The 24,157-nt window shown below is 38.6% G+C and overlaps 1 protein-coding gene across 2 annotated transcripts in view; it reads left to right on the plus strand.

The window, feature by feature from the left end:
- Positions 1-21,383, plus strand: part of LOC108049978 (death-associated protein kinase related) — a 58,773-nt gene extending 37,390 nt beyond the window's left edge. For both annotated transcript variants that reach the window (XM_017131408.2, XM_017131407.2), the window contains 4 exons: positions 18,136-18,348; positions 18,688-18,863; positions 18,954-19,272; positions 20,075-21,383. In XM_017131408.2, the coding sequence (XP_016986897.1) occupies positions 18,136-18,348; positions 18,688-18,863; positions 18,954-19,272; positions 20,075-21,281 (1,915 nt within the window). In that variant the 3' untranslated portion in view covers positions 21,282-21,383. The remainder of the gene's footprint in view (positions 1-18,135; positions 18,349-18,687; positions 18,864-18,953; positions 19,273-20,074) is intronic.
- Positions 21,384-24,157: the final 2,774 nt, after the last annotated feature.

The raw sequence follows: 24,157 nt of genomic DNA on the forward strand, positions 1-24,157 counted from the left end.
ATAAAAGACAAATCGGAATCTATTTTTTTTAGAGATAAATATCTAAGTAAAGTTAAATAAAAAGTTTAACACAAAAGCAATCGCACATGTTTCTCTATGGAATTTCGAAACATTTTTACTTTCCTCAACATTTGTAGAAGTTGATGAGTTTTTTTTTAATTATTCAAAAATGCTCCCTCCGTCGCTTTCGCATTTTGTTGTTGTTTATCAATCGATAATATCAACATGGAACGTGGAAGAGGAAGCGAAACTCAAATTGAAATTTAATTGAAAAATGGCAACGAGTAGGAAACTAAAAAAGAGAAAAAATCGAAGAAGAAGCGTGGCGGCAAGCTAAGAATAAATAAACAATCGTATTTTCCTTCGCTTAATTTGTGCATATGAATGAATGAATGAGTGACTGACTGACTGAATGAATGATCGCACGCATGAATGAATGAAACCAAAAGGCCATCGAAGAGGGAGAGAGCAAGACAGGGAGCCAGAGAGGGAGGGAGAGAGCGAGAGGGTGTGGGAGATCAATGAATGAAAAGTGCGATTGTGTGTATTCGTAATTGAAGTTAAATTTGTTGATTCTGATCCAGTACAGTACTGTGCAAATAAATAGGTCCCCACCAAAGGAACTAATAAATAAAACAAAACCTAAACTAACTAGGAAAAAAGGGCACATTTAAATTGAGTCAAAATAAATAAGCATCCCACTTATCTCCTCCATCTCTCTTATGCACACCTTACACAACACATTTCCTTATTTCAATCAATGAAGAAAAATCGTACATATCGTTGAGTGTTCGATTGAAAGCTGTCATTCGATATGAAATGACTTCCTGAATTTCTGTTTACTATTATTTCTCAGCACCCCCAGCCCTTTGGCATCGGCATGAATGGATCGCAACTGAAAATAGTGAGGTAATCGATATAGTCAGTGGGTTATCAAATAGTTAGCAGTTCATTCATGAGCAAGGAATCAATGATCTTATTGTAAACGAAGGGGAAAGGTGTTTGAGCAAATTAAAAAAATTGTTTTTGCATATTATTTGAAAGGCCATTCGTATATAATATAAATATACAAATAAATAATACAACAAGAGAGAACGCTATAGTCGGGTGCCCCGACTATCAGATACCCGTTACTCAGGTAAAGGGAGTGCGAGGGAGATGGAGATAGAAACTTTGATCACGCATAACTTTTTAACGAATGGTCCGATTTGAAAAATTTATTCTACATTTCGATAGGTATTGATAAACACAATAAAACTGCATTTTTACTTTTCCGAAATATTTAAATTTTTAAAATCGTATATAAGCGATTGTGGGCGTTAAAGGGGGCGTGGCACCATTTTGAAACAAACTTGCGCTGCGTAGGAACTCCTAGAATCTGCATGCAAAATGCCAATCTTCTAGCTTTTATAGTTTCCGAGATCTCAGCGTTCATACGGACAGACAGACGGACAGACAGACGGACAGACGGACAGACGGACAGACGGACAGACAGACGGACAGACGGACATGGCTAGATCGACTCGGCTAGTGATCCTGAACAAGAATATATATACTTTATAGGGTCGGAAACGCTTCCTTCTAGCTGTTACATACTTTTGCACGAATACAATATACCCTTTTACTCTACGAGTAACGGGTATAAAAATACATAATGGCTAAAGCAAACTCTAGTAAAATCCTTCTAATAATTGATGAGTAACACTCAATGTAAGCAGTTATGTTAACAAATTAGCTTTCACATGGAATGATTCATTCCACGAGTTGTAACTTTGATTGATCAATTGATGAATACTGATTACTGAATTAATTAACAGGAAACATGATTTTGTATGTCCAAAAAAGAGTTAATTAAAATTCTTTAGAGGTACACATCCTTTTCCCTTTTCTTTTATAACTTCTTTCTTATTCCTGGCCCATTTAAGTGGACGGCATTGTAAGTGATATACTCCAACTCCCTTACTCTGTTTCGCTCGCAGTCAGGCCATCTCTTTCTAGCGGAAGTAGGCATACAAATAGAATCATTCACATGCTTGTATAAAAAAATCTTTACGCATGATTTTACCCCGTTTTGTTTGCTCCCCTCCAAAGGGAAACACAACAAAATGTATATATAGTATAAAAGAATCATAAAAATGCATCGCCTCATGTCGCTCCCTTGCCACTCCATGGGCGTAGTCGAAGTGGGTACTGATGTTTTTAGAAAATATAAATAGTAGGTACCTACGGCATTAGTTCGTAAAACCTTTTGCAGGTTGCCAAAGTTAAGCTACCATTCTTCCCTCCAAAAATCCTCTTTTAATTAAATGGAATCTGACTACGCCCATGTGTTCGGCTGCTCTTCTTCCGCTGCAATTGGCATGTGGATCGAGCTGTGCCCCCACCAGAGGTGGGGTAAAAAGGGTGTACGTGCTGGGCATTAATGCAACTCCCCCTCAACACTTTCCACAGAAAAGACTTTGCGCCCTTGCTACGCAAATGAGTCCAATGCCAAGTCGAGCTTTAGATATGGGTGCGCGTGATGTTATAGGGTTTAAAATACTACAAAGTTAAGTAAAAAATAGGAAAAAATATTTTGTTCTTGTAAATGAACTATAGATGTCCAAACGTACGTATACTTAATATACTTACTTCAATCATTACATTTGATACATTCTAAGTTCCAAAATATAGAATCATTTGAAATATGAGAGCACATCTCTTTTGAATCTGGCAGATTTTTTTTTGTCATGAATTTATTTCCACTTTGTTCTCTCCCTTTTTCCTTCAATTTGATTCCATCAATTGCTAAGTCTTTAATACCCCCAACTTTGTTGTCTGATTTCAATTAGCAAAATTACCATTCTTTTTGCATGCGACTCCCCCAAATTGTTCGCTCTCTTTCTTTGGAGTCCTCCGCCCCATCTAGCCGTCTCACTCTGGTGCAATCTTTCTGTCTCTTTCATTGGACAGGCGGAAACCACCCACCGGAGGAGAGGAAAGTTGTTGAAACTGAAATGAAACTTCACTTTTCACTCGGCCACCAGACGAGAGCAACCCCCTCCCCTCCTCTTCCTCCATTATTTTCTTTTTTATATATATATATATATATATTGTATACCCCTTTCTCCAACTCCCCTTAGTGACCCCCTCTTTAATCCCCTCGCCTCCCGCCCCTGGGTTAGCCGGTTGCCATGATGTTGCAAACCTGTAAAGTAAAAGCTTGCAGTTTGCAGCGTCACATGTTTGACCCATTTTTCAGCCCAAAAAAAACCACAAAAACTTTGCACTGAGGTTTCGGTCTAAGATCGTTATTATCATCTTGAGTATTTTTTTAATTTCGTTTTTTCCCCATTTACTTCCTCGTAAAACTGTAAAAATATTTACAAGCAAGCGAAGGAGACTGCTTAAAAAGTTATAAAAATAATTAATTGCCAATTAATTGTTTATTTCACACACGCAAGGTGTGGTGGCATGACTTAAAAACAAAACAACAAAAACAAAAACAGCATGATATATAGAAAGAGAGATCTATGGAGGATAAACGTAGGGGTTCAGGGCTGAAAGATGGGAATAAATCCAGTGTCCTCGCCAGGGATTAAAGACACCGATCAAGTCGATAAGAATAATAATAATATACAGTCATTACAGAGGGTATTGCACTTTTTATGCTAGAGTACATATACTCGACTGAGATATATATTAGAGATTATATTTTATGGGCTTGCCTTTTCAGCCTTCTTTTATAGATAGTTTATTTTCCTATCAATATATCTCCCCGGGAAAACATTTCAGTAATTTACTTTAATCATTGATCTTTTACATAAGGGTTTTAGCACGTTTGTTTCCAAGAATTATCACCTACACTGGCTGATTGCCATGGAGCAGTATTTCCAGACATTTCTATAATCTGCACTTAATATTTTTTATTCAGATCTACGCGTATTTAATGCATTTTTTATGCTTGCCATGCATTGACACTTGGATATCATTTAATTATCTGCTTATATTGATATGGTTTTATTTAAATAGCTCTTTATCGATAAATAAACCATTTCGGATTCTCTTTTTATATGTATATGTATTTGTATTTGTATTTCCCCCATCATTTAAATTCAACCATTTGCCTGGCCCCAAATGGCAGCTCTTCTTCTAGACATTTCCCGCCGCTTTTCCCTCGCTTTTCCACTGCTTTTCCCCCTGCAGCTCACATGCGAGGCGGGTTTTATTTATTTCTGTTCAACTCTTTCTTTCACTTGGCCAAGGCAATCCGGCTATTTCCCCCTTCTACTACCAATCCTCAGACTGGCTTTGCGTGCTTGGATTTCGATTCGATTATTTTTGTATTTAATTCTCTAATGTGAGCGCAAAAAAAAAAAAAACAAATAAAACAACGATATATGATTTTTTTTTCCACACATTTTCCTTTGAGTGGCAGCTTTTCATTAGTTTTCCATTTGCATTTCGTTTCCACTTTGACGGCCAGTAGTGCCAAGTTTACGTTCGTAATGTGGCTTGCTGATTATTATTAACATTTTTTACACGATCAACATTAACATATTAAAGATTTTTTGTTTGTTGCTTCTTTTATTTAAGTGTTTTTTTCCACTTTGATTTATGAGCTGAGATAAAAAAAAAACAATAACCGTCTCATTGTTAGCGCAAAAGATTTCAGGGATTGACGTGGAAATACAATAAATATTTTACCAAACGATTATAGGATATTTAGTCGGAAATTTTTTTAAAATCACAATAACTAAGTTCTTTGATGTCATCGTTATAGGAAGTTGTTGAAAATAAAAGTGATTCAAGGTTGTGGTCCATGAATTTAAGGAACATATGTATATTACATGGTAAAGATTACGTATAGGGGAAATACAAAATATTAAAACAAAAAATCGGTCATAATTCTATATATTTTTTAATTCGATTTTGTGAACAAACCACCAGTAGTTTCTTTAAGTAATGGTGCAATTTCCTCAGCTCTTTCTTCGAACTCGTCAATGGTTTAATCTTCTCTGGATTCTGGCCGGGATTTGGTTTGGGATTGAAGATCTCCAGACACGCTAATGGGGGACTGGGCATATAAAAATGTGAGCCAGAGAGACGTGAGAACCTTTAAAAAAAAGAAAAGCGACTCAAAGACGAGACGATGCAGAAGAATCAGAAGAATAGGCAGTTCGCTTCCCTTGCATGCGAAGAATTTGGAGACTTTAATTTACTCTATAAAATCGAGCTTTTGTATTTCATTTATGCGACTGCACAGTATAGCCCTCTCTCTCTCTCTCTCTTTTTCTCCGTCTCGCCTTTGCCCACTTTAGCAACGAAAAAATTGTTTCCATGAAATTTCCCACAATTTTCCCACTGCGAACTGCTGTGGAAAACGAGTTTCCATCAAAACGTTTGCCGGCAACGGCAGTAAAAAAAAAAAAAAAAAAAAAACTTTCAATGCTTGGGCTGTAAGCTAAAAACCCCCCTTTTTCCCACTGACTGCTGATGTTGCTGCTGCACTCCCCCATCAATCTACCCCACCCCCTTTGGCTGCGCCCCTGCACCGCCCCCCGCGCCGCCAGAGAATGCATTCGCATTCATGTGTGAAAACATTTCCACTTTTTCCCAGAGAAATGCAAGCGGCGGGCAAAGAAGAGCTCTAGAAAACAAAAAGAAAAGGAGGGAGGCAAATTAGCATAATTGACTAGCATTCAATTGAGAGCGGAACTGCTCTCAGGTGAAATAATATAACACAGAAATGGCTCAGGAACAAACAGGAAATAATAAAAGAAATTTCATAATTTAATTAAATTAATTCCATGACTTAAAGTTTTAATATAAATCCCCATTTCATAGATACTATGAATCGCCAGCCAAAATAATAATCATTTTTTATTTATAACGTATTTTGCTGATTTCATTAGCTAAGCGATGTATTAGATATTACTCATCTATTCTCAGCTAAATCTTGAAAATCATGAGTCTTTGTAAATACCAAGATTGAACCAATATAAAATTGGAATTATAGAATTTTTCCAATGTTAGACTTGTCTGTCTTTCCAAACAAACAAATTTACTAATTTAAATATTTTTCGATTGCTTGCTTGAAACCTAATTCAGTTTCTTTAAATCCAATATCCCAAATTTCCTCATAATATATCCAATTCTTTCGTTAGCCCCCCACCTCACCTTCACATTTAATTGACTTGTGACTCATTCTGCTGTTTCTCCACCAGAAGAGAAGAATCCGAGAAGGTAAAACGTTCCTGGTCGATGAATCATTCGAATTCAAAAAAGGGAAGGATTCTTCGCTGGTTAACCGTTAATCGAAACAGATGATTCTATGATGTAATCCATGTAAAAGTGAAATTAAGAAAAATTAGTCACACAATTATGTATCATTAGATATAAACTATAATGTTTAGAAAGAATTTATTGTTAAGAGTTTCGAGCAATTAAAAACATTAATGCTCTTCAAAATGACATTGTTAGTCTAAAGAATATGGCTAAAACTTCTAGATTCTAGGAATGCTAGAACAAGTTTGGTAATTTGCAAACCACATTTTAAGCAATCTTGAGCATCCAAGGGTTAACCGCGTGTGGGTTGCCTGCTGTATTTGTGTTTGCGTGTGCTTTTATTGGACCAAAGTCAAAACCAAGGCAGAATCACCCCCGACTGCCCCCCCTTTAACCCCCAACTGCCCCTCTTAACCCTCAATCGCCCCTCGCTTTTTGCTCTTTGCCACTTTGTCGTGTAATCCAACGCTTTGAACTTTAACGCTTCGCTGGGTTTCACGCATGCAGAATTCAAATGCTTATTTTATTTTTTGCCTTACATGCATGTATGTTGTTGCTATGCCCCCCGATGTAAGAGTTTTGTTGTCGTCCCAATTCTGTCAATCAACTGCAATCTTATTTTTTTTTTCCAAGCTCTCGTATTTTTGTGGGTGCCAAAGCGTTTTGTTTGGATAATGTTAAACCACAAAAGGCCAAAGTCAAAGTATTAATGACAGCTAAGGCAACAGCAGTAACAACAACGCCAGCCAGCCGGCCAAAGGGAAAGGCCCAAAAAGGCAGAAAATGCATCAAATTGCAGTTGAGGTCAAGGGCTAAGCCCAAAGTGTTGACTTAACCAACTTATTTTTTATTAACCCTCCCCCCTCTTTCAACAAAAGCAGCATATACGTACATATACCCAAATGAATCATGCAGCTTACCAAAATAAAAAAAATAATAAAACCAGTTGAGTGAGGAAAAAATTGGGGACTTGACTTAATTCTGGAACTTGAGCAACAAGACTCTTCTAAGAAAACCTTTTCTCTGGGCTTTTCGTTGTGCCGCAAAAACCAGTTGAATTAACTAAGAAATAAAACTAGTTCAAACCGTTAGTCCACATATCATTTCGTGTTATTTCTTATTGTTATTATTTTCCTCACATTTTTCTTATTTTTTTTATTTTTATTTTGGTTCAGTTTCAATTCCGATTTTTATGTAACCTCTTAAGCGGCTTAAAGAAAACAACAACCAGGCTTCGACCTTCATCGCCAGCTGCCACAGAAAGAGATGGAGAGAGGGGGGGAGAGAGAGAGAGAGGGGGAACGAGTCAGAGGGAGACGACAATTAAACACGAGAAATCATAATTTGTGGTGGCTACCAGTTGAGTTTCCTAAGAAATTCCCATCTCTCGCTGTGCCCTGCATGCAAAATCAGCCAGCCCGCGTCTTTTCTTCAGTTCCTCATCGCCTGCTGCATATCCGCATATCGAAGAAGCGACAATAACAACAAAAGGCAAAACATGCGGCATAAATGAACATAAACTTGAAAAATAAATAAATTTTACTCTTCGAACTGAAACTTTAAGTATCCTCAGAGATTTATGGTAACGCGAACGGTTAAGATTTTAAGACAGAAGTAAACTAAAGCTCAAAAAAAAAAAGTTGATCCAAAAGTCCTAAAATTAACGGACAAGCATTACGGACAACCCAGTTTTAATCTTTGTGCTTAGCTAAAGACAGCTTAATAGCTTTAAATTTTTTTTATGTTTTTCAAAACCTATTTATATTTAATATAACAAAAAATACAGAACCAAATCAGGAAGTGTTTTTGAATTTCCCCAAAGAGTTGTCCTTTTAAGCAAGATGATTCTGGTTAATGGGCAATTAAAACCCTCCTCCTTTGTATTAAACCGAAAAGAACACGCCTATGCCAGGGACTGGTACCTTCGCTAAAGTTCTCAATAAAATATAACACCCCCAGCAAGGGCATTATATCGTTCTCTTGTTGCTGCGGGCATGACTTGAGACCTTGATTACGCCGATGACACGTACAGTACACCATATACAATATGTTAAATGCGTGTTCCGTGCACTTCGTGCTATCTTCAGCAGCGACAGCGGTTTTTACGTGTCCAACGGGCGGCGACAAAATGATTTCCAGCCCAGGAACGACCGATGATTCTGCCAAGCTGCTAAAGATATAGCTTCACAGTCCGTCTCCCCTTCCTTCCCGATTTCCCTTTTCTTGGGCGCCTTATTATATTGGCAAGGTCAACATATGTAAGTGTGTGTGCTGTGCATAAAAAACATATCGGCAAACAAATCGCAATGTTGTTTGCAGTCTTTTATTTTTCATTTCTTTTTTTTTTTGCTGTGATTCTTGGGGCTGCCAATAAATTCATTTTGTCTGGTGGCATGTGCCCTGAGATTAGCCCCACAGCTGCCACATGGAGTTGGAGTTCGTGGAGTGCATTATTCTGGGGTACTAGTTCCCAGTGGAGTCGAGAAAATACTTTTTAAGAGACAAAAGTCTCCGACGAAATATGAGATACATTAAATGTTATTCCCTTAAAATAAATAGTTTGTTTACTAATCTCAAAACGAATTATTTTATTAGGTGATTTTTCGTAAAATCAGAGATTTCTTAACTATTTTTAATAAATTTTACTATGTATTTAATCACTAACTCCCCAACGAGTTCCTTAACCAGCCAGCACTAGGTTCGTTTTCGTTTTTGCATTCGCTGCAATCAACTACAGTCGACAGTCGCTAAACAAGTCAACATGTCTGGTGATCCGGCTCCAAAGAACTCGAGGAATGCGTCTTATCAATGGCCAGCCAATCACAGTCGATACAGAAAAAATAAAATAAAAAATGAAGTAAAATAAAATAGCAGCAGCAGGCAGCCCCACTGGCAGCTCAAGGATAACAGGCAGGCCAAAAGCCAACTCGAGTCAATTGGGGCTTTGGAAATGGAAGTGGAAATGGAAATGGAAGTGAGGAAAAAGCGAAGCGGGCAGCTGTGTGCGACTGTGTGCCATATCAGCCAATTGGCAATTGCTAAGCTAATTTATCATAATTAAAGCCGCTTAAATAAAAAATGTCGTGAAAGCTTAAATAGGTGAGCGAACGGAAGCCGAAAAGGGATGCAAGTGAGGGCGGGGCATCAGGGGGTTAAACCAACTAAGCTAACGAGCCTGACACATTTTCAAGTGGGTGTCGATGGCCCTACATCTTTGTATCGCTCTCTTTCTAGCCCTGTATGGCCATCTCTTTCTGTTGACTGACTGACTGAATGTGTCAAGCTGAAGTGGAAAATGGGAAATGAAAACGGAAATGGGAGTGGGCGGCCAAAGGATGCGACTGCGTTGCATGCTGTGCCATAAATAGGATGAACACAGTGGGTGGCTAAAGTCTACGAACCTGTCAAAATCCTATCAAATATTTATCTATTTGCCAAATATTTTTTTTATTTCTAATTAACATTCAAATGGAAACCGGCTAACCAAATATTAATTCAGCTCTCCCACTGCTTCAGATATATTTGGACACCATCAGTTTTTTATGATGTCTTAACTATGTTCACAATGAATAAATAATAAAGCTTTATTTGTTGAATCCTAAAACGAAATGCAGCTTAATAGGTAAATTAGGGATAATCTTGAATTTTATCTTTCGAATTTAAATTGTTTTGCAATCGACTTTGATATTCTTATTTTAACTTTTATACATATAGTACAAATTAAGTTATTTATGGGATCTTGCTAGACATTCCTCAACTAAAAATTTAAAAAAGATATAAATTTTTTTGTAAGTTGAAAATGTAGATTTGCGTTAGTTGTTAACCATGGCATGAAGCCTGCTTACTTTTTGCACTTACTGTATACCACCTACATCGCAGGCTCTTTTGTATGACTCTGCATATGAACATGCTATTTTTTTTTTGTCGAAGAGCATGTGTCTGTAAGCTCCTCGTAATAATGTCAAGTGCTTAAAGCGAAGGCAAAATCTCTCCGCCCAGGCAGATAAACAAAATAAGAAATGCAAAAAAAAGTACAAAAAATTATATGGAATAAATAAAAACAAAAGAAGGAATAACAAAAGCACCCAGGACAGGACACCCGATTATGAACCTGTCCCTGTTGACAAAACCGCGTCGGGGGCTTTGACACGGGCTTAATTGAAAAGGAAATGCAAAATGAAAGGCGCACAAAATGCAGAGCATGTCATGTGTGTGTGACAAGAGCAAACAAAGCTGCAAATTAATGAAATAACACAAAGAAATTAATCCTTGACTACGGCAAGACTCGAAAAAATACAAAAAATGAAACGAACGCAAAATTATTAAATGAATTAAATACACACACACAGCATACACACGCGCTGCTGCTGCCTTTAAGCTCTGACCAAATTTGTCCACAATTAAAAACAAAGCGCGCGCGACGCCCACGCGATTTGTGCGCGTTTTTTGCCGCTTCGCCCGTCACCGTCAATTTTTTTAAGCTGACCAAAAATGGCCAAGCGATCGTCGAAAAAGCCGCCAACTGGGGGCTCTAAGACGCATTAACAATTGGCACATTTAACGGAAATTATTGATGTCAATTTGCAAATTGGAAAGTGCCCGACGAAAAGCCAACAATATCATAATCATCGCACAATAAAATAAAATCGTATGAATCTTAGAGTGGGCTTTAATTTGTGATTTATTCTGATAGCTGGCCAAACGGGAAATGAAATATATGTTGGACAAAGGCCGAACAAGACTGAAAAGAAACGCGAATTTAGTTCTTTGATGGCAAACAAAATGATTGAGATAGATATGTACATCGAATGTTTAATGGTAATAAACATAGTTTTTAAATGACATACAATTACTAAAAGCAATAAACATGAACGTAAAAATGTATACCAATTTCACAATACGTGGATTTAACGTGTGTAATTGGTAATAGTTGAAAATAAGCTGCAATATTTGATTAAGAAATATTAATTTTAACATTAAAAGAGTTATAAACACTACAACTGAAGTAACTTATCCTCGCTTTTTGAGACTTACCTAGGTGCTTGTCCTCGTCTGTGTGTTTTCCCTTTACTGAACTGCCCTTGCCTTGGTTTGTTGACATTTTGTGGGTCAAAAACCTAATCAGAAGCGCTTCGTGTTTGTGCTGTGTTTTTATTTGCATAACAAGAGGCTTGTCTCTGCGCCTCCTGGGGCCCCCACTGCCCCCCTTTTCCCTTGGATGCACTGCAGTGCACTGGCTGCCCTGCAGCTTAATAATATTATCGTGACGCATGGGCCCTCATCGCCAGTTCCATGCCCCAATCTCTCCCTCTCTCTTTCGCCCGCTCGCAGGCCGTCTCTTTTCCGCGGCATTCTTGAATTTCTCCTCTGGGCAATGCACTGCTTGCACACATTCTTCGCACTGCTTGGATTTCCTGACAAATTTAATTGTCACATTAGAAGGAATCCAGCACACTGAGAGAAATTTGTGGCCACTTTCTGAATTCCCAGAAGTAATTGATGAAGAAAAAGATATTTGGTATTTCAAGCTATTCGGCAACAGTATCCTTTTGTTAGGCTTTAATGCATTCGGAATTTATTTAAAATATTGTTATCAATTTACAGAGAAAACTATCATTTCAAAAACATTTAAAACTTGTGTACATTTAGAAAATCTTTTCGTTCTTGATAATGTTTTTAACATGGAGTTATGTTATTTGAATATGATTTTAAGTTTGATCTGATATTGTTGCAACTTAATTAATTTATGTCCTAATTCAACGAAGGATATTCTATTATTCCTATTAATTGTTGTGACTTTTTTTGGGCTGTGTGCACGAATGTCTCTTGTCTCGTTAGTCACCTTTCAAACAGTCAGTCAAAAAAGAAAACTATTAGTTGGCCTGACGTTAAATGTGGATGGGAATGGGGATGGGAATGGTTATGGGTATGAGGATATGGGGATATGGGGATATGGGGATATAGGGATGGCAATGAGGATGAGGATGACGATGACGATGATGACTCCACTCTGCACTTCACTCCTGGTTCATTGCACTCGCCCTCTCTCTTTCTGGCCCCTGTATACCCTTCTCCCTCTTTCGCTGCACTGTGCTAAAAGCATCCATCCAGCCCAACAACAACAACAACAACAGCAACAACAACACTTAGCTGCACTTTGGGCCCAGACCATCAAAGGCAGAAATAAAAAAAATCCAAGAAAAGAAAAGAAAACGTCGAAGATGCTGGGCAGAGGAAGAGGAAGCAGAAATTCTTCAGTCCGTCGAGAAGTGCAAGTTGCAAAAATGTTATTGTAAAGCCAGAAGGGGGGAATTTCTGGGCACCTGGAAAGGTTGGGCATTATATATAGCCAGACTTTTCAAGATACCCATTCCGTAAAATGCAGCTAAATGGGTCTCAAGTTATTCGTATCGAAATAACTTAACAAATCACATATATGTAAATACGGTAACAAAATTTAAAATCTGATTTTGACAAATTCAAAATGCATTTGGGAATCTTTGTTTTTTCCATCTACAAATAGATATGAAGATACAAATGAAAATAAACATTTCTATTTTTAAAATAAATGAGTGCTCAAAATATCAGAAAATATCCCAATAATTAAGATTAAATAATAGCTGTTAATTGCTTAAAAGAAGGCAAAAACCAAATTTAATTACTTTCTCATTAAATCGTGCCCACTATTAATTGTAACACCAAATATTCGCCACTGTAATTACCATACCATTGAATCATAATTGATATTTAATTAAAGCGAATGGGAAAGCACGTGAAACCTTCAAAATGGTTATGAATCAAATAATTCAGCCATTTCCCATGATCATTTTGCCGCTTTTGGCTGACTGGCTAACCTTTTGGCTAGAACAAACAGCACCCGCCTAACAATTTGCACCTTGTTAACAAAACAAAATCTAAAATTTGCAATTGCAAATTAGCTAATAAATGCGAATGACATTGTTCCGCATCGCATTAGCATTAGAATGGCAATTGGAATCGGAATCGGAATCGAAATGATTAGATCGAAATGCGATGTGGGGGAGTTTGGAAATTACAGCGATCACAATGCGATTTGCCAATCGCATGCAGCTGCTGTTTGATGTTCTGTTTGTTTATTTGTTTGTTTGGATTTTGGTTTACATTTTTGCCTAATCGCTATTACCCCGACTAAACCAAAATCTAAATCGAAGCCAAAAACCAAAAATCAAAACCAAAACTGACCCGCTCAAGAGGAGGAATGCGTAAACACGAGCGCCGGCGAAAGGCGAAAACAATTAAAAAGCCATAAACAACCGAAAACCAAATGAAACAATGCGATCTGCAATCTGCTATAGGAAAATTAAAGAGGGGTCGCTTTTCTGACTCTCTGTGTGGTTGTTTATTTAATTGAGCTGCGTAAACAAAAATCCAAACAGGCCACAAGGAAGACTACAGGGAAGGGGGCACTTTAAAATTATTTGCACATTTTTGCGGGTGATTTGTTTTATGAGGGAGAGAGTTAAACGAAAAAGCCATCACACAGATCACTCATCAAGAGATATTCAAAAAAAAAATAAAATGAACTGAAAGGCAGAGAAAATATAAAAATTGAATAATTTAAAAACCAAAACTGAGACCATCAAAAAACTATTTAAACAATAAAACTATTTAATTTTGCATATTTAACAGCTAGTCAAAAATATGGCGTTTATTTATCGAAAAGTTAACAATCGCCATTCTTTTCGTAAAAATAATTATTGGTTATTTTGTGAAACTTTTTATGCCTGGTTTTAATATTAGTGTAGATTTCCATAAAAATCAGTAATTTGGCAACCCAAAAACCAGAGGAGTAATTAAATCAAATTTTGTTTACACTACTTTTCTGCAGATCTTCAATCGCCGCCATAAAAAACTTTCGCAATACTTTTTTGGTTTTCGGTTTATTTTCCCAATTTTTCTTGGTTTTTTGCTTATTGTTTTCCAATCTCTCAGCCAGGCGGTAAATGGCTGGAAAAGGGCAATGTAAATATTGCGCAGTCTTTTGGAGCCCCATCAAGTCTTAACCCCCTGCCTTAACCCGTTCGCAGGCCCGCGGGCATTATCTTGACACGTGCACGCGCCGCGTTTTGTGCGCGTTTTTAAACGCCACCTTATTTGGCTCTTTGTTTTAGAGTCTCCAGTTGAGTTTGTCTCTTTCGTGTCTTTGGTTGGATCAAGAAATCAGCATTTAAGGGGCGGGTGTATGCCATGTATGTAGATCCGATCGATTGACGATCATTTGAGACGATCAAACAAAACAAAAAAAAAAAAGCTGCCAAAGCTGACCAATTTTAGAATCTTCTCCGATTCCACTTCAAATCGAACAAAATTCACACTCGAATTTTTGGGATCTCTATAAAGCGTTTATTATTCATTTATTATGTTTTGTCGAGAGCTTTCAAATGAAAAAAAAGGGCAGAGCTGCGTGGGTGTGTCCAGTTTAATTCTCCGCCACCGATCAACCATGAACTCGGCTATAGCCATCTACCCGTCTCATTTTTCCTCTATATCATCATCGCGTTTGACCTCTTAAAGTTCAGTTAACTAAGTGCTGGACACTTTTAACTACCCGTAAATACTATATACACTTGCGGTAAAAATAATAATTAAAAAAGGAAATATAACTATTTTTTATAACTCTATAAAGTTTGTATATATTCTTTTGTATGGAAAACAATTGCAGAAACTACTATTTAAAATGTTGTAATCTTATTTTTGTTTTGAAAACTAATAAAATCATCTAGCCGTAAAAATGTTTATTAGCTAAATAAATATCCATGTTTTGCTTCTTTGCTGAGTAAACTTAATAAGACGAGCTTTTAAAATATGGTTTTAATATACTTTTTTGCCCATAGCTGTATTTATTTTTTGTAACTTTAAGAATTCCACACCCACTACGATTTCCTACCCTTTGCTTTGAGTTTGGCTTAAACCAACGTCTTCGTCATCGCCCAACTGTAAACAAAACAAAATACAAAAATCCAAAAATCCATCCAATCCAAAAAGTCGTGCCAAAAGCATTTCAACTGTCTTACGTAACGGACAGCCAGCAATGAGCAAAAAAAAAAAAGAAGAAAACAAAACCGAAATAAGCAAAAATAAAAACAGAAACCGAAACCGAAGAGCAGATAAAATTCCAAAAAGGAGAGTAGAAGAGGGCAATAACTTTATTACGATCAGAAAAGACCTTGCCCAATTAGGCAATGTTGTTGTTGTTGTTGTTGTCGCTTTTGCTGGGAAGTAAGGAGTGCAAAAATTGTAATTTAATTAAAATTTATGGTAATGCAGAGACACAAACTTGTGGCTGTATGATCGGAACTTTTCATACCCTGTGGCGGACGGGTGAAAGAAATCAAAAAATAGACCAGAATACAATTTATTGTTTAAAAAACTGTTTAGTTTCTACATCTTTGCCTTGCTTTTCCCACCCCAAGCATATATTAAAATTAATCCCCCCATAAAATGTGCAACATAATGTGTGTGTCCCCTTATGATTCCTTACTCACTGGCAACATTGTTGCACTTCTGTTTATTCTCATCGCGTATGCAAATCGCCTGGCTAATTAAATCAAACGAAAACATGTATCCCAAACCATTGGGGATTGAGTTGAGTTGCGGCCAGACTTCCTTCCATATGTTTATGTTTTGAGTTGCTGCAGGCTTTAAATATTTCAATTTGATGCCGGGACAACTTTTATTTTATGATCCGCAACACTAGACAGTTTGTTGTTTGTTTTAGTTGTAGCTGTAGACTGGCCCAAATGCTAAACACGGCAGCCGATTCTAGTCAAGGATGCACAGGAAAAAACGTAATGATTTTATTCTTTACAATTTTTGTTACAATTTTTTAAGATTTCCAGTAACAATTTATCTAAAAATACTTCTTGTATAACATAGACCGATGAATCACCAAGATAATAAAAATATATTAATATCAATAGTTAATGTAACTAATTTACATTACAAAGTTAATTTGCGATAACAACTGTTTATGAAATATATTTTTAAAATTAGACATCTTGTTATTATTGTTTTTAAAAATGAATAAAAGTCAATCAATATTGAAAGCCTAGTTTCTCCCTGTGTAAGACCAGACAACAAATGTCACTGGAGGAGCTGGAGAAAGCGGGAGGGCAAATAGACGTGGAAAGACAGGAGCGCCCGAGTCCAAGTCAATGTTTGTTGTTGTCGTCTGTCCGCTGTCAATGTCAGGGAAAGAGAAAGAGACAGGGACAGTTACCAGGGGCGGTTTCAAGGGGTGAGGGGTGAGCTCGGCGAGAACTTTGGCTGCCGGAACGCAGACACAGAACCTGACAGCAACTCGCCCGAGGGGCAGGGACGGCGGCGCGATCTCCGCCAGAGGGGGGCAATTAGAAAACCAGTCCAGCGAAGGCGACGACGGCCAAGCGCTGCTCATTATTGATGGCCAGCCGAAGCCCCTTTTTGAGATCGGAGGAGCTCATTAGCTAGGTGACGGCGTTGGACACTCCGAGAGGTCATCAAAAATCAGGGATCGATGTGCGTGGGAATATTTTCAATGCCAGAGATTTATATTTAATTTCTTTAACATTCTGTAAAGACGTTTTTGATATATTAAAAAAGGAATGGTTTTATTGGGACATGCCCACCAATCCGAAAAATCAACAAAATTATCGACATCGAAAATATCAATATAAATATCTAAACAAATATTTATTGTTTTTTTTTCAATTGGTTTTTCAATGGTTTGGTTTAAATAGTTTTCTATAAAAAAGGTTTTAAAATCGAAAGTAAGTTGTTTAAGAATATCGATAATTAATACTCGAAAACAAAACATTCAGCCAATAATAAGGGTATAGGAATTTAGCTGTGATCGAAATACCTCTACTTTACCCATTCCCATTTTACTGATCGAGGCTTGCGTGATCGTCTTCTTGGCAGGAAGAGGTGGGTGGTGGGGCTTTCGAATGGGGCAGGAGGAACCGAACCGAACCGATCCGTTGCGATCCGATGCGATCCACAAGAGAAGCAGCTGGTCAACTATTTGGTATGCCAGCTTTGTCACCAAAGTTTCTTTCTTCTTACCACCGCTCTTGGCTCCTGTTCTCGCTGCTGCTCCGACAGTTGTTGCTTTAAGTGTTGGCAATAGTGTTGCTGTTTTAGTTGTTTGGTTGTTTAGTTGTTTAGTTGTTCGCCTGTTGCCGGAAGCGCAATTGCTTCATTATGGCACGTACTTTGTCAAAAGGCGTCGCGTTGAGTCACTTTTTGTTCGATTTGTGCACTACGAAAAATTTAAATATCTGAAAGAAAACTATCATTGAATGTACCCTGTTTCTTAATTTATGATATTTAATTAATTTTTTGAAATACATGGATGATCTTTAAGAACTGAAAAATGTATTTGTATTTACAAAAGTTGTCTAGTTTTGAGAATAGAAATTTTATTCAAATTAATAAAAGTATATTTTAAATATTAAAAATAGACTTTTATTAATTTGAATAACATTTTTAATATATACTAAGAAAATGTTGCTTTGACAACAACAGACAAACAAATTGGTAACAAATAAAAATACAAATTTTGAGCTTAAGATACATTTGCCAGAGTTCTTGAATAAAACGGGTTTCCTTTTTTATTAAAATTCTTGATGTTAAGTTGGAAAAGGACTTATTTCTTAGACATTATGGCACATTTTTTTCGTAGTGATAAATTTCTGGCCACCATTCGTTTTCTCCACTCCGCAACTCGGCCCAAATCCACTCAACTTATGAATGAAAAATGATCGAGGCTGGCTCACGCACTGTGTGGGCCGGTCGTAACAGAAACCACTGGCTAATCCCCACCTATTGCAATTCCATCTCCATTCGCAGGGGCAAATTCGCCGCCGTTCGCCGCGCCATCCACAAGAACACGGGCTCGCACTTCGCGGCGAAGTTCCTGAAGAGGAGGCGCCGGGCGCAGAGCAGCGACAAGGAGATCAAGCACGAGATCGCGGTGCTGATGCTCTGCGAGGGCGAGGACAACATCGTCAACCTCAACGCCGTCCACGAGACGCGCTCGGACACAGCACTCCTGCTGGAGCTGTAAGTAGTGCTTATCATATCTTTAAATATTTGTAATTTTATATAATTTTAAAAGCTAAACCAGATACACAAAACAAATTACTACTTACATACTGAAAGGTCTTTAAAACTTTAAGGGATTAAATGATAAGAAGTCATAACAAATCATGACTGTGTCAACTGTTGAAAGTGAACTTAAATTTACTAGCTACTTTTGTTTAGGAATATAAAAGTTAAAACTTGTTAACAGCTATTTTGCAAGAGTTAGAATATAGTTATTTTTGTTTTTATGTATATACTTATTAATTTATAAATCGTACATGTATATATTGATTTATTAATATACCCTTAAATTCCCAGGGCCACTGGTGGTGAGCTGCAGACGATCCTGGACAACGAGGAGTGCCTGACGGAGGCGCAGGCCCGCCACTGCATGCGCGAGGTGCTCAAGGCGCTGAAGTTCCTGCACGACCGCTCCATTGCCCACTTGGACCTCAAGCCGCAGAACATCCTGCTCGCCGGCGAGCGCATAGAAGGTGGGTATTGGGGATTGATAACCCATTGGTATATACATGAAAAATTAACCAAACTAATCGATTACTATTTAATTAAAACCCACCAAATAGATGGATTGAAGCTGTGCGACTTCGGGATCTCGCGGGTGGTGTGCGAGGGCATCAACGTGCGGGAAATGGCAGGAACACCCGACTACGTGGCCCCCGAGGTGCTCCAGTACGAGCCGCTGTCCCTGCTGACGGACATCTGGTCGGTGGGCGTGCTCACCTACGTGCTGCTATCAGGATTCTCGCCCTTCGGCGGCGACACCAAGCAGGAGACCTTCCTCAACATCTCGCAGTGCGCCCTCACCTTTCCGGACAACCTCTTCGGCGGCGTCTCGCCGGTGGCCATCGACTTTATCCGTCGCGCATTGCGAATTAAGCCAAAGTGAGTGCCGTTTGGGGTGCTAAATAGCACAATGGGTCAACTTACAGCACTGAAAGGGGGATCTTAGGACTAAAAACAGGTTTAAAATTGTTTAAAGCGTCAAAAAATTAACAAATAACTTATACAATTCACTAAATTTATGCAAAATTAAACGATATCTTTATATCATACACGCAAAGTGTGGAAATATTAGATTGATAGATTATAAAACAATAATTTACAAATATCTAAAAATATTATAAGTACTTTTTGTGTTTTGTATATACAAATTATACGTGATAAATCAAACAAAATATTAGCAAAGCATTTTTAAAAAGCACAATTATAATTGATCTGTGAATAAAAAACTAGTGAAGGATTATCATTAAAAATGAATAACTGCCCATACCTAATTTTGTGGTTAGTAATCTATCCCAGTTTGCAATATTTTTAAATTCAGAATTAGTTACTAATTTAAAACTGCAATAATGATTAATTCTAAATAGGAAAGCAAATTATAAGGTTTCTATCTTTAATATGGGGATATCAACCGATTTGCTGATTTAGAACACAGGAATTTGGAACATTCCGTTGCAGTGAATATTATATATATTTATTTATTCCCACAGGTCATTTTATTTTTTAATAAAACAATTTCCTGTACGTGCTTTTATTTTTTTTTTTTTTGGGTTATCTGAATACATTTAAAATGGCAAGCAAGGCCTTGATATTTATACATTTATGAAATATGCATTATGTGCTATTAAGTTGAACCCAACTGTGATTCAGTTAATGTATTAATGATGTATTCCTATTTTCTTAGCGATCGCATGAGTGCCGCCGGCTGCTTGGAGCACGTCTGGCTAAAGGACGACTGTTCCCTGGACAGACAGATCTATCTGCAGCCCCAGAGCGATGCCGAAGAGGAAGAGGAGGAGGAGGAGGACGACGACGAGGAAGTGGAGGACGAAGAGGAGCCCGTCGAGGAGGAGGAGGAGGAGGAGGCACAGACCGTGGAGGAGTCAGCGCCGGAGCCAACCCATCAGCAGCAGCAACCTGCCCAGCAGCAGCAGCAACATCAACAGCATCAGCTGGCCAAATCCGGCAGCAACAGCAAACCGACGCACAATGGCCACCATCGGGCGAATAGCAGCGGCAGCATCTCCAAGATCCCCATCGCCACCAGCAAGCTGCTGAGCAGTCCCAGCTCCGAGACCACCACGGCCATCCACACACTGACCAGCAACAGCAACGGCCATGTCCACAAGCCCACCCAGATTGTGACGCCGACGCGACGAGCCTCGGACTCGGACAAGGAGAACACGTATACGGCCACGTTTGTGAAGAAGCCGGTGGCCACTATCCAACTAGGCAGCTCCAACGGCATCGAGGATGCCACAGTGGTGGCCACACTCACCCTGTTTCCCGACGCCCCCACAACGCCCAAGGTGATCCGCAAGACGCCGACGGGTGAATCGAATGGCTCGGCCACATCCGTCAAGGCTCTGGTGAAGAAGTTCCAGCTGGAGGACTCGACCGGCTCGGCGATGGCACGGCGCAGTGGGGGAGCAGTGACCAGCAGCAGTGGCTTGTATTCGCCGACGACGGCGTCGATCCGGATGAACAGCATTCGTCGGGCGTCGGAGCCGCTGACCACGGTCTTCAAGAAGCAGACGCCGCAGAATGGCTGCAGCAGCAATCCGAGTGCGAGTGCGAGTCCGAGTCCCGGCAGCAGTCCCACCGCCTCTGGCAGCACCGCCACCCTGCTGATCCACAGCCAGCGTTTGGCCAGCAGCACGGCGCCCGCCAGCCACAGTGCCGCTCCAGCATCAGCCACAGCCACAGCCACCTCCGCCGCCAGCAGCAGCAGCAGCTCAGGGAAGTCGGCGAGTGCCGCCCACCATCTGCACCACCATCACATGCACCACCACCACCACCATCACCACCATCATGTGGTGATTGCGGCAAAGAATGCCGCCGCCGTGGCCGCCACCAACAACCTGAGTCTGGATCAGGGTATCATCTGTTAGCTAAGGGCCAGTCGGGCCAGCCGCAATGCCAAAAGTTTCTTTCATCGCTTCCTGTGCTGCATGTAACCACCAGCTGCCATGGCTACCACAAGCACGACCACGCCCCCTCCCCCGACAACCGCCCACTGGCAGAGGGCGAAGAGGAGTGGCTGCGAATCATCTAGCTGCAGGATCACTAGGTGGCAAAGTGGCGATTTAAGGAGCTATGGCTATGGAAATGGATCAGCTTTGGGAAGCCGTTGGAGATGGAAAGGAAATGGAAACGGAAACAGAAACGGAGACGGAGACGGAAACCCGAACTGGAATTGGAATTGGAATTGGAATTGGTGCTGCAGCGGGAGATGGATGTGGTTATGGAAGCGGAAGTGGAGAGGGGATCATTCGCCAGATTGGCAAGACGACGAGGATGCATTGATTTTGATTTGATTTGAGCTTAGTTTAGTTAATGTTTTACGGCCTTAGCATCTAGGAGTCCAGCAGAATCACGGTTGCCACTTGAAAAACCTTATGGAGATAAAGGAATTTGAACATTTTCGTACCAAACTTTACATTTTCATAAGTTAAATAAAATAATGTTTTAATTTTTGTTAATTTGTCTTCACATAAATGTAGATTTAAACTATAATATCAGACTTGTTCGGTGGCAACCGTGTCTAGGTGACCCGCAGCATCCCCCCCACACACACACACACTCACAAACACACACACACACACACACACACACTAGAAAAACGAAAAACAACTTAGCTAAAGTCGCGAGAATTCAAATTGTAAGCGAAAAAATGAAGCAAAACGAAAGAGATGAAAGATAGAGGGATCGAACAGAGCGTGTTAGGAGTAGTAGAGTAAGCTGATTTCAACGGAATTTTTGGTAGACATATCATCCATGTTTGTTATGCGTTTGAAGGAAAACACAATAAAAAAGAAGGGACAGAGTTCATTGTTTCAACGAATATATAAATGTCAATTTTCGGCCCGTAAGGCAAGCAAGTAAGCCCTTTGGCCTAGCATAAATTATACACTTATATACATTATCTATATACATATGCATACACATATAGACCTTACATAGCATATATATGTACCAAAAATAGGGAGAAACGACAGTTGATAGCCCGCCATTGGTTATGTAGAGCGTTTGTTATTCAGCCAATCAGTGCATCAATCCGATGGTAATCAATCATATAGCGTACCGTGTTATTCGCCTAGAGGGAATGAGAATTTAGAGAATGTTACAAGCCAAGCAAAATTGTTAATCGTGTGTCTCGGTGTGTGTTCAATCGTTCAATCGTTCAAATCGTTGCATAAATGTTGCCTAGAATACATTACATTACTTAGAAGAAGCCACATGGATCATATAAGAAAGCATCTTGAGGAAGAGGACTAATTGCTTAACTCATGTAGGACCCATCTACCATCTATCCGATCCTAATCCCGATTCCGATCTAGATCCCAGCTCCCCAGTTCTCCTCGTTTTAAGTCGGTTTTTGTATATATTTCCAGCAAGCAGAATGCAAAATGCAGCCAGCAGCGCATATAATTAAATGTAATTCTTTTTTTTTTGATATTCATATCTTAAAGCTTGATATACGAGTTGTATTTATTAGGCAAATCGTTTGTGTGGTCGGCGATCGATGAAGGTCAGTTAATTGTTAAAGAAAAATGCTTAATTTATCGTAATCGATTACCCTTTTCTTTTATATTTAATACTTGCGTGTACTTCTCTTAATTACTATGATTTTTTTTAATACACCTAAACCACTTTTTTGTGTTTACTGTATATGTACATTAGTAGTTAAAGGCGGATGCGAAGAATTTTCGGCCTCCACAATATAATAAAAACTACGCCAGATGGAGCGAGAAATGTGTTTTAATTATTAGTAATTTCAATTGATTTTTTGTGTTTAGAGAATCTATTTCTATGAGAAGACAAACAAAGATGCAAATTCTATTATATATTATATTATATAGTAACTATTTTATAGATAACTAATTTAAAATATATTCAATAAAAACCACAAAAATTACTAAAATGTGTTTAAATACTCATACATTTTTTAACATGATATTTTTCAAAATTTTGACAAAAAAAACTGTGAATGCCACCCGATTGGAAATTTTGTAACTAGCTCAACGAGGTATGGCATTCCATTATTGGGCTATTACTTGCGTTGTTATGGTGAAAATACTGATATTTTTGGGCGAAAAATGGTTGAAGATCACATTTCTCGCTTTTCACATTTTTCATAAGGGTATAGCTCATGAGTTTTCTCGAAAATTTTACAAAAAAAGCTGTGAATGCCACTCGATTGGAAATTTTGTAACGATTTCAACGAGGTATGCCATTTTATTATTGGGCTATTACTTGCGTTGTTATGGTGAAAAAACTGATATTTTTGAGTGAAAAATGGTTGAAGATCACATTTCTCGCTTTTCACATTTTTCATTAGGGTATAGCTCATGAGTTTTCTCGAAAATTTTACAAAAAAAGCTGTGAATGCCACTGGATTGGAAATTTTGTAACGATTTCAACGAGGTATGCCATTCTAATATTGGGCTATTACTTGCGTTGCTATCGTGAAAAGACTGATATTTTTGGGCGAAAAATGGTTGAAGATCACATTTCTCGCTTTTCACATTTTTCATAAGGGTATAGCTCATGAGTTTTCTCGAAAATTTTACAAAAAAAGCTGTGAATGCCACTCGATTGGAAATTTTGTAACGATTTCAACGAGGTATGCCATTCTATTATTGGGCTATTACTTGTGTTGTTATGGTGAAAAAACTGATATTTTTGAGTGAAAAATGGTTGAAGATCACATTTCTCGCTTTTCACATTTTTCATAAGGGTATAGCTCATGAGTTTTCTCGAAAAT

Source organism: Drosophila rhopaloa, unplaced genomic scaffold (assembly GCF_018152115.1).
Source record: "Drosophila rhopaloa isolate 14029-0021.01 unplaced genomic scaffold, ASM1815211v1 contig_3, whole genome shotgun sequence".
Classification (NCBI taxonomy): domain Eukaryota; kingdom Metazoa; phylum Arthropoda; class Insecta; order Diptera; family Drosophilidae; genus Drosophila; species Drosophila rhopaloa.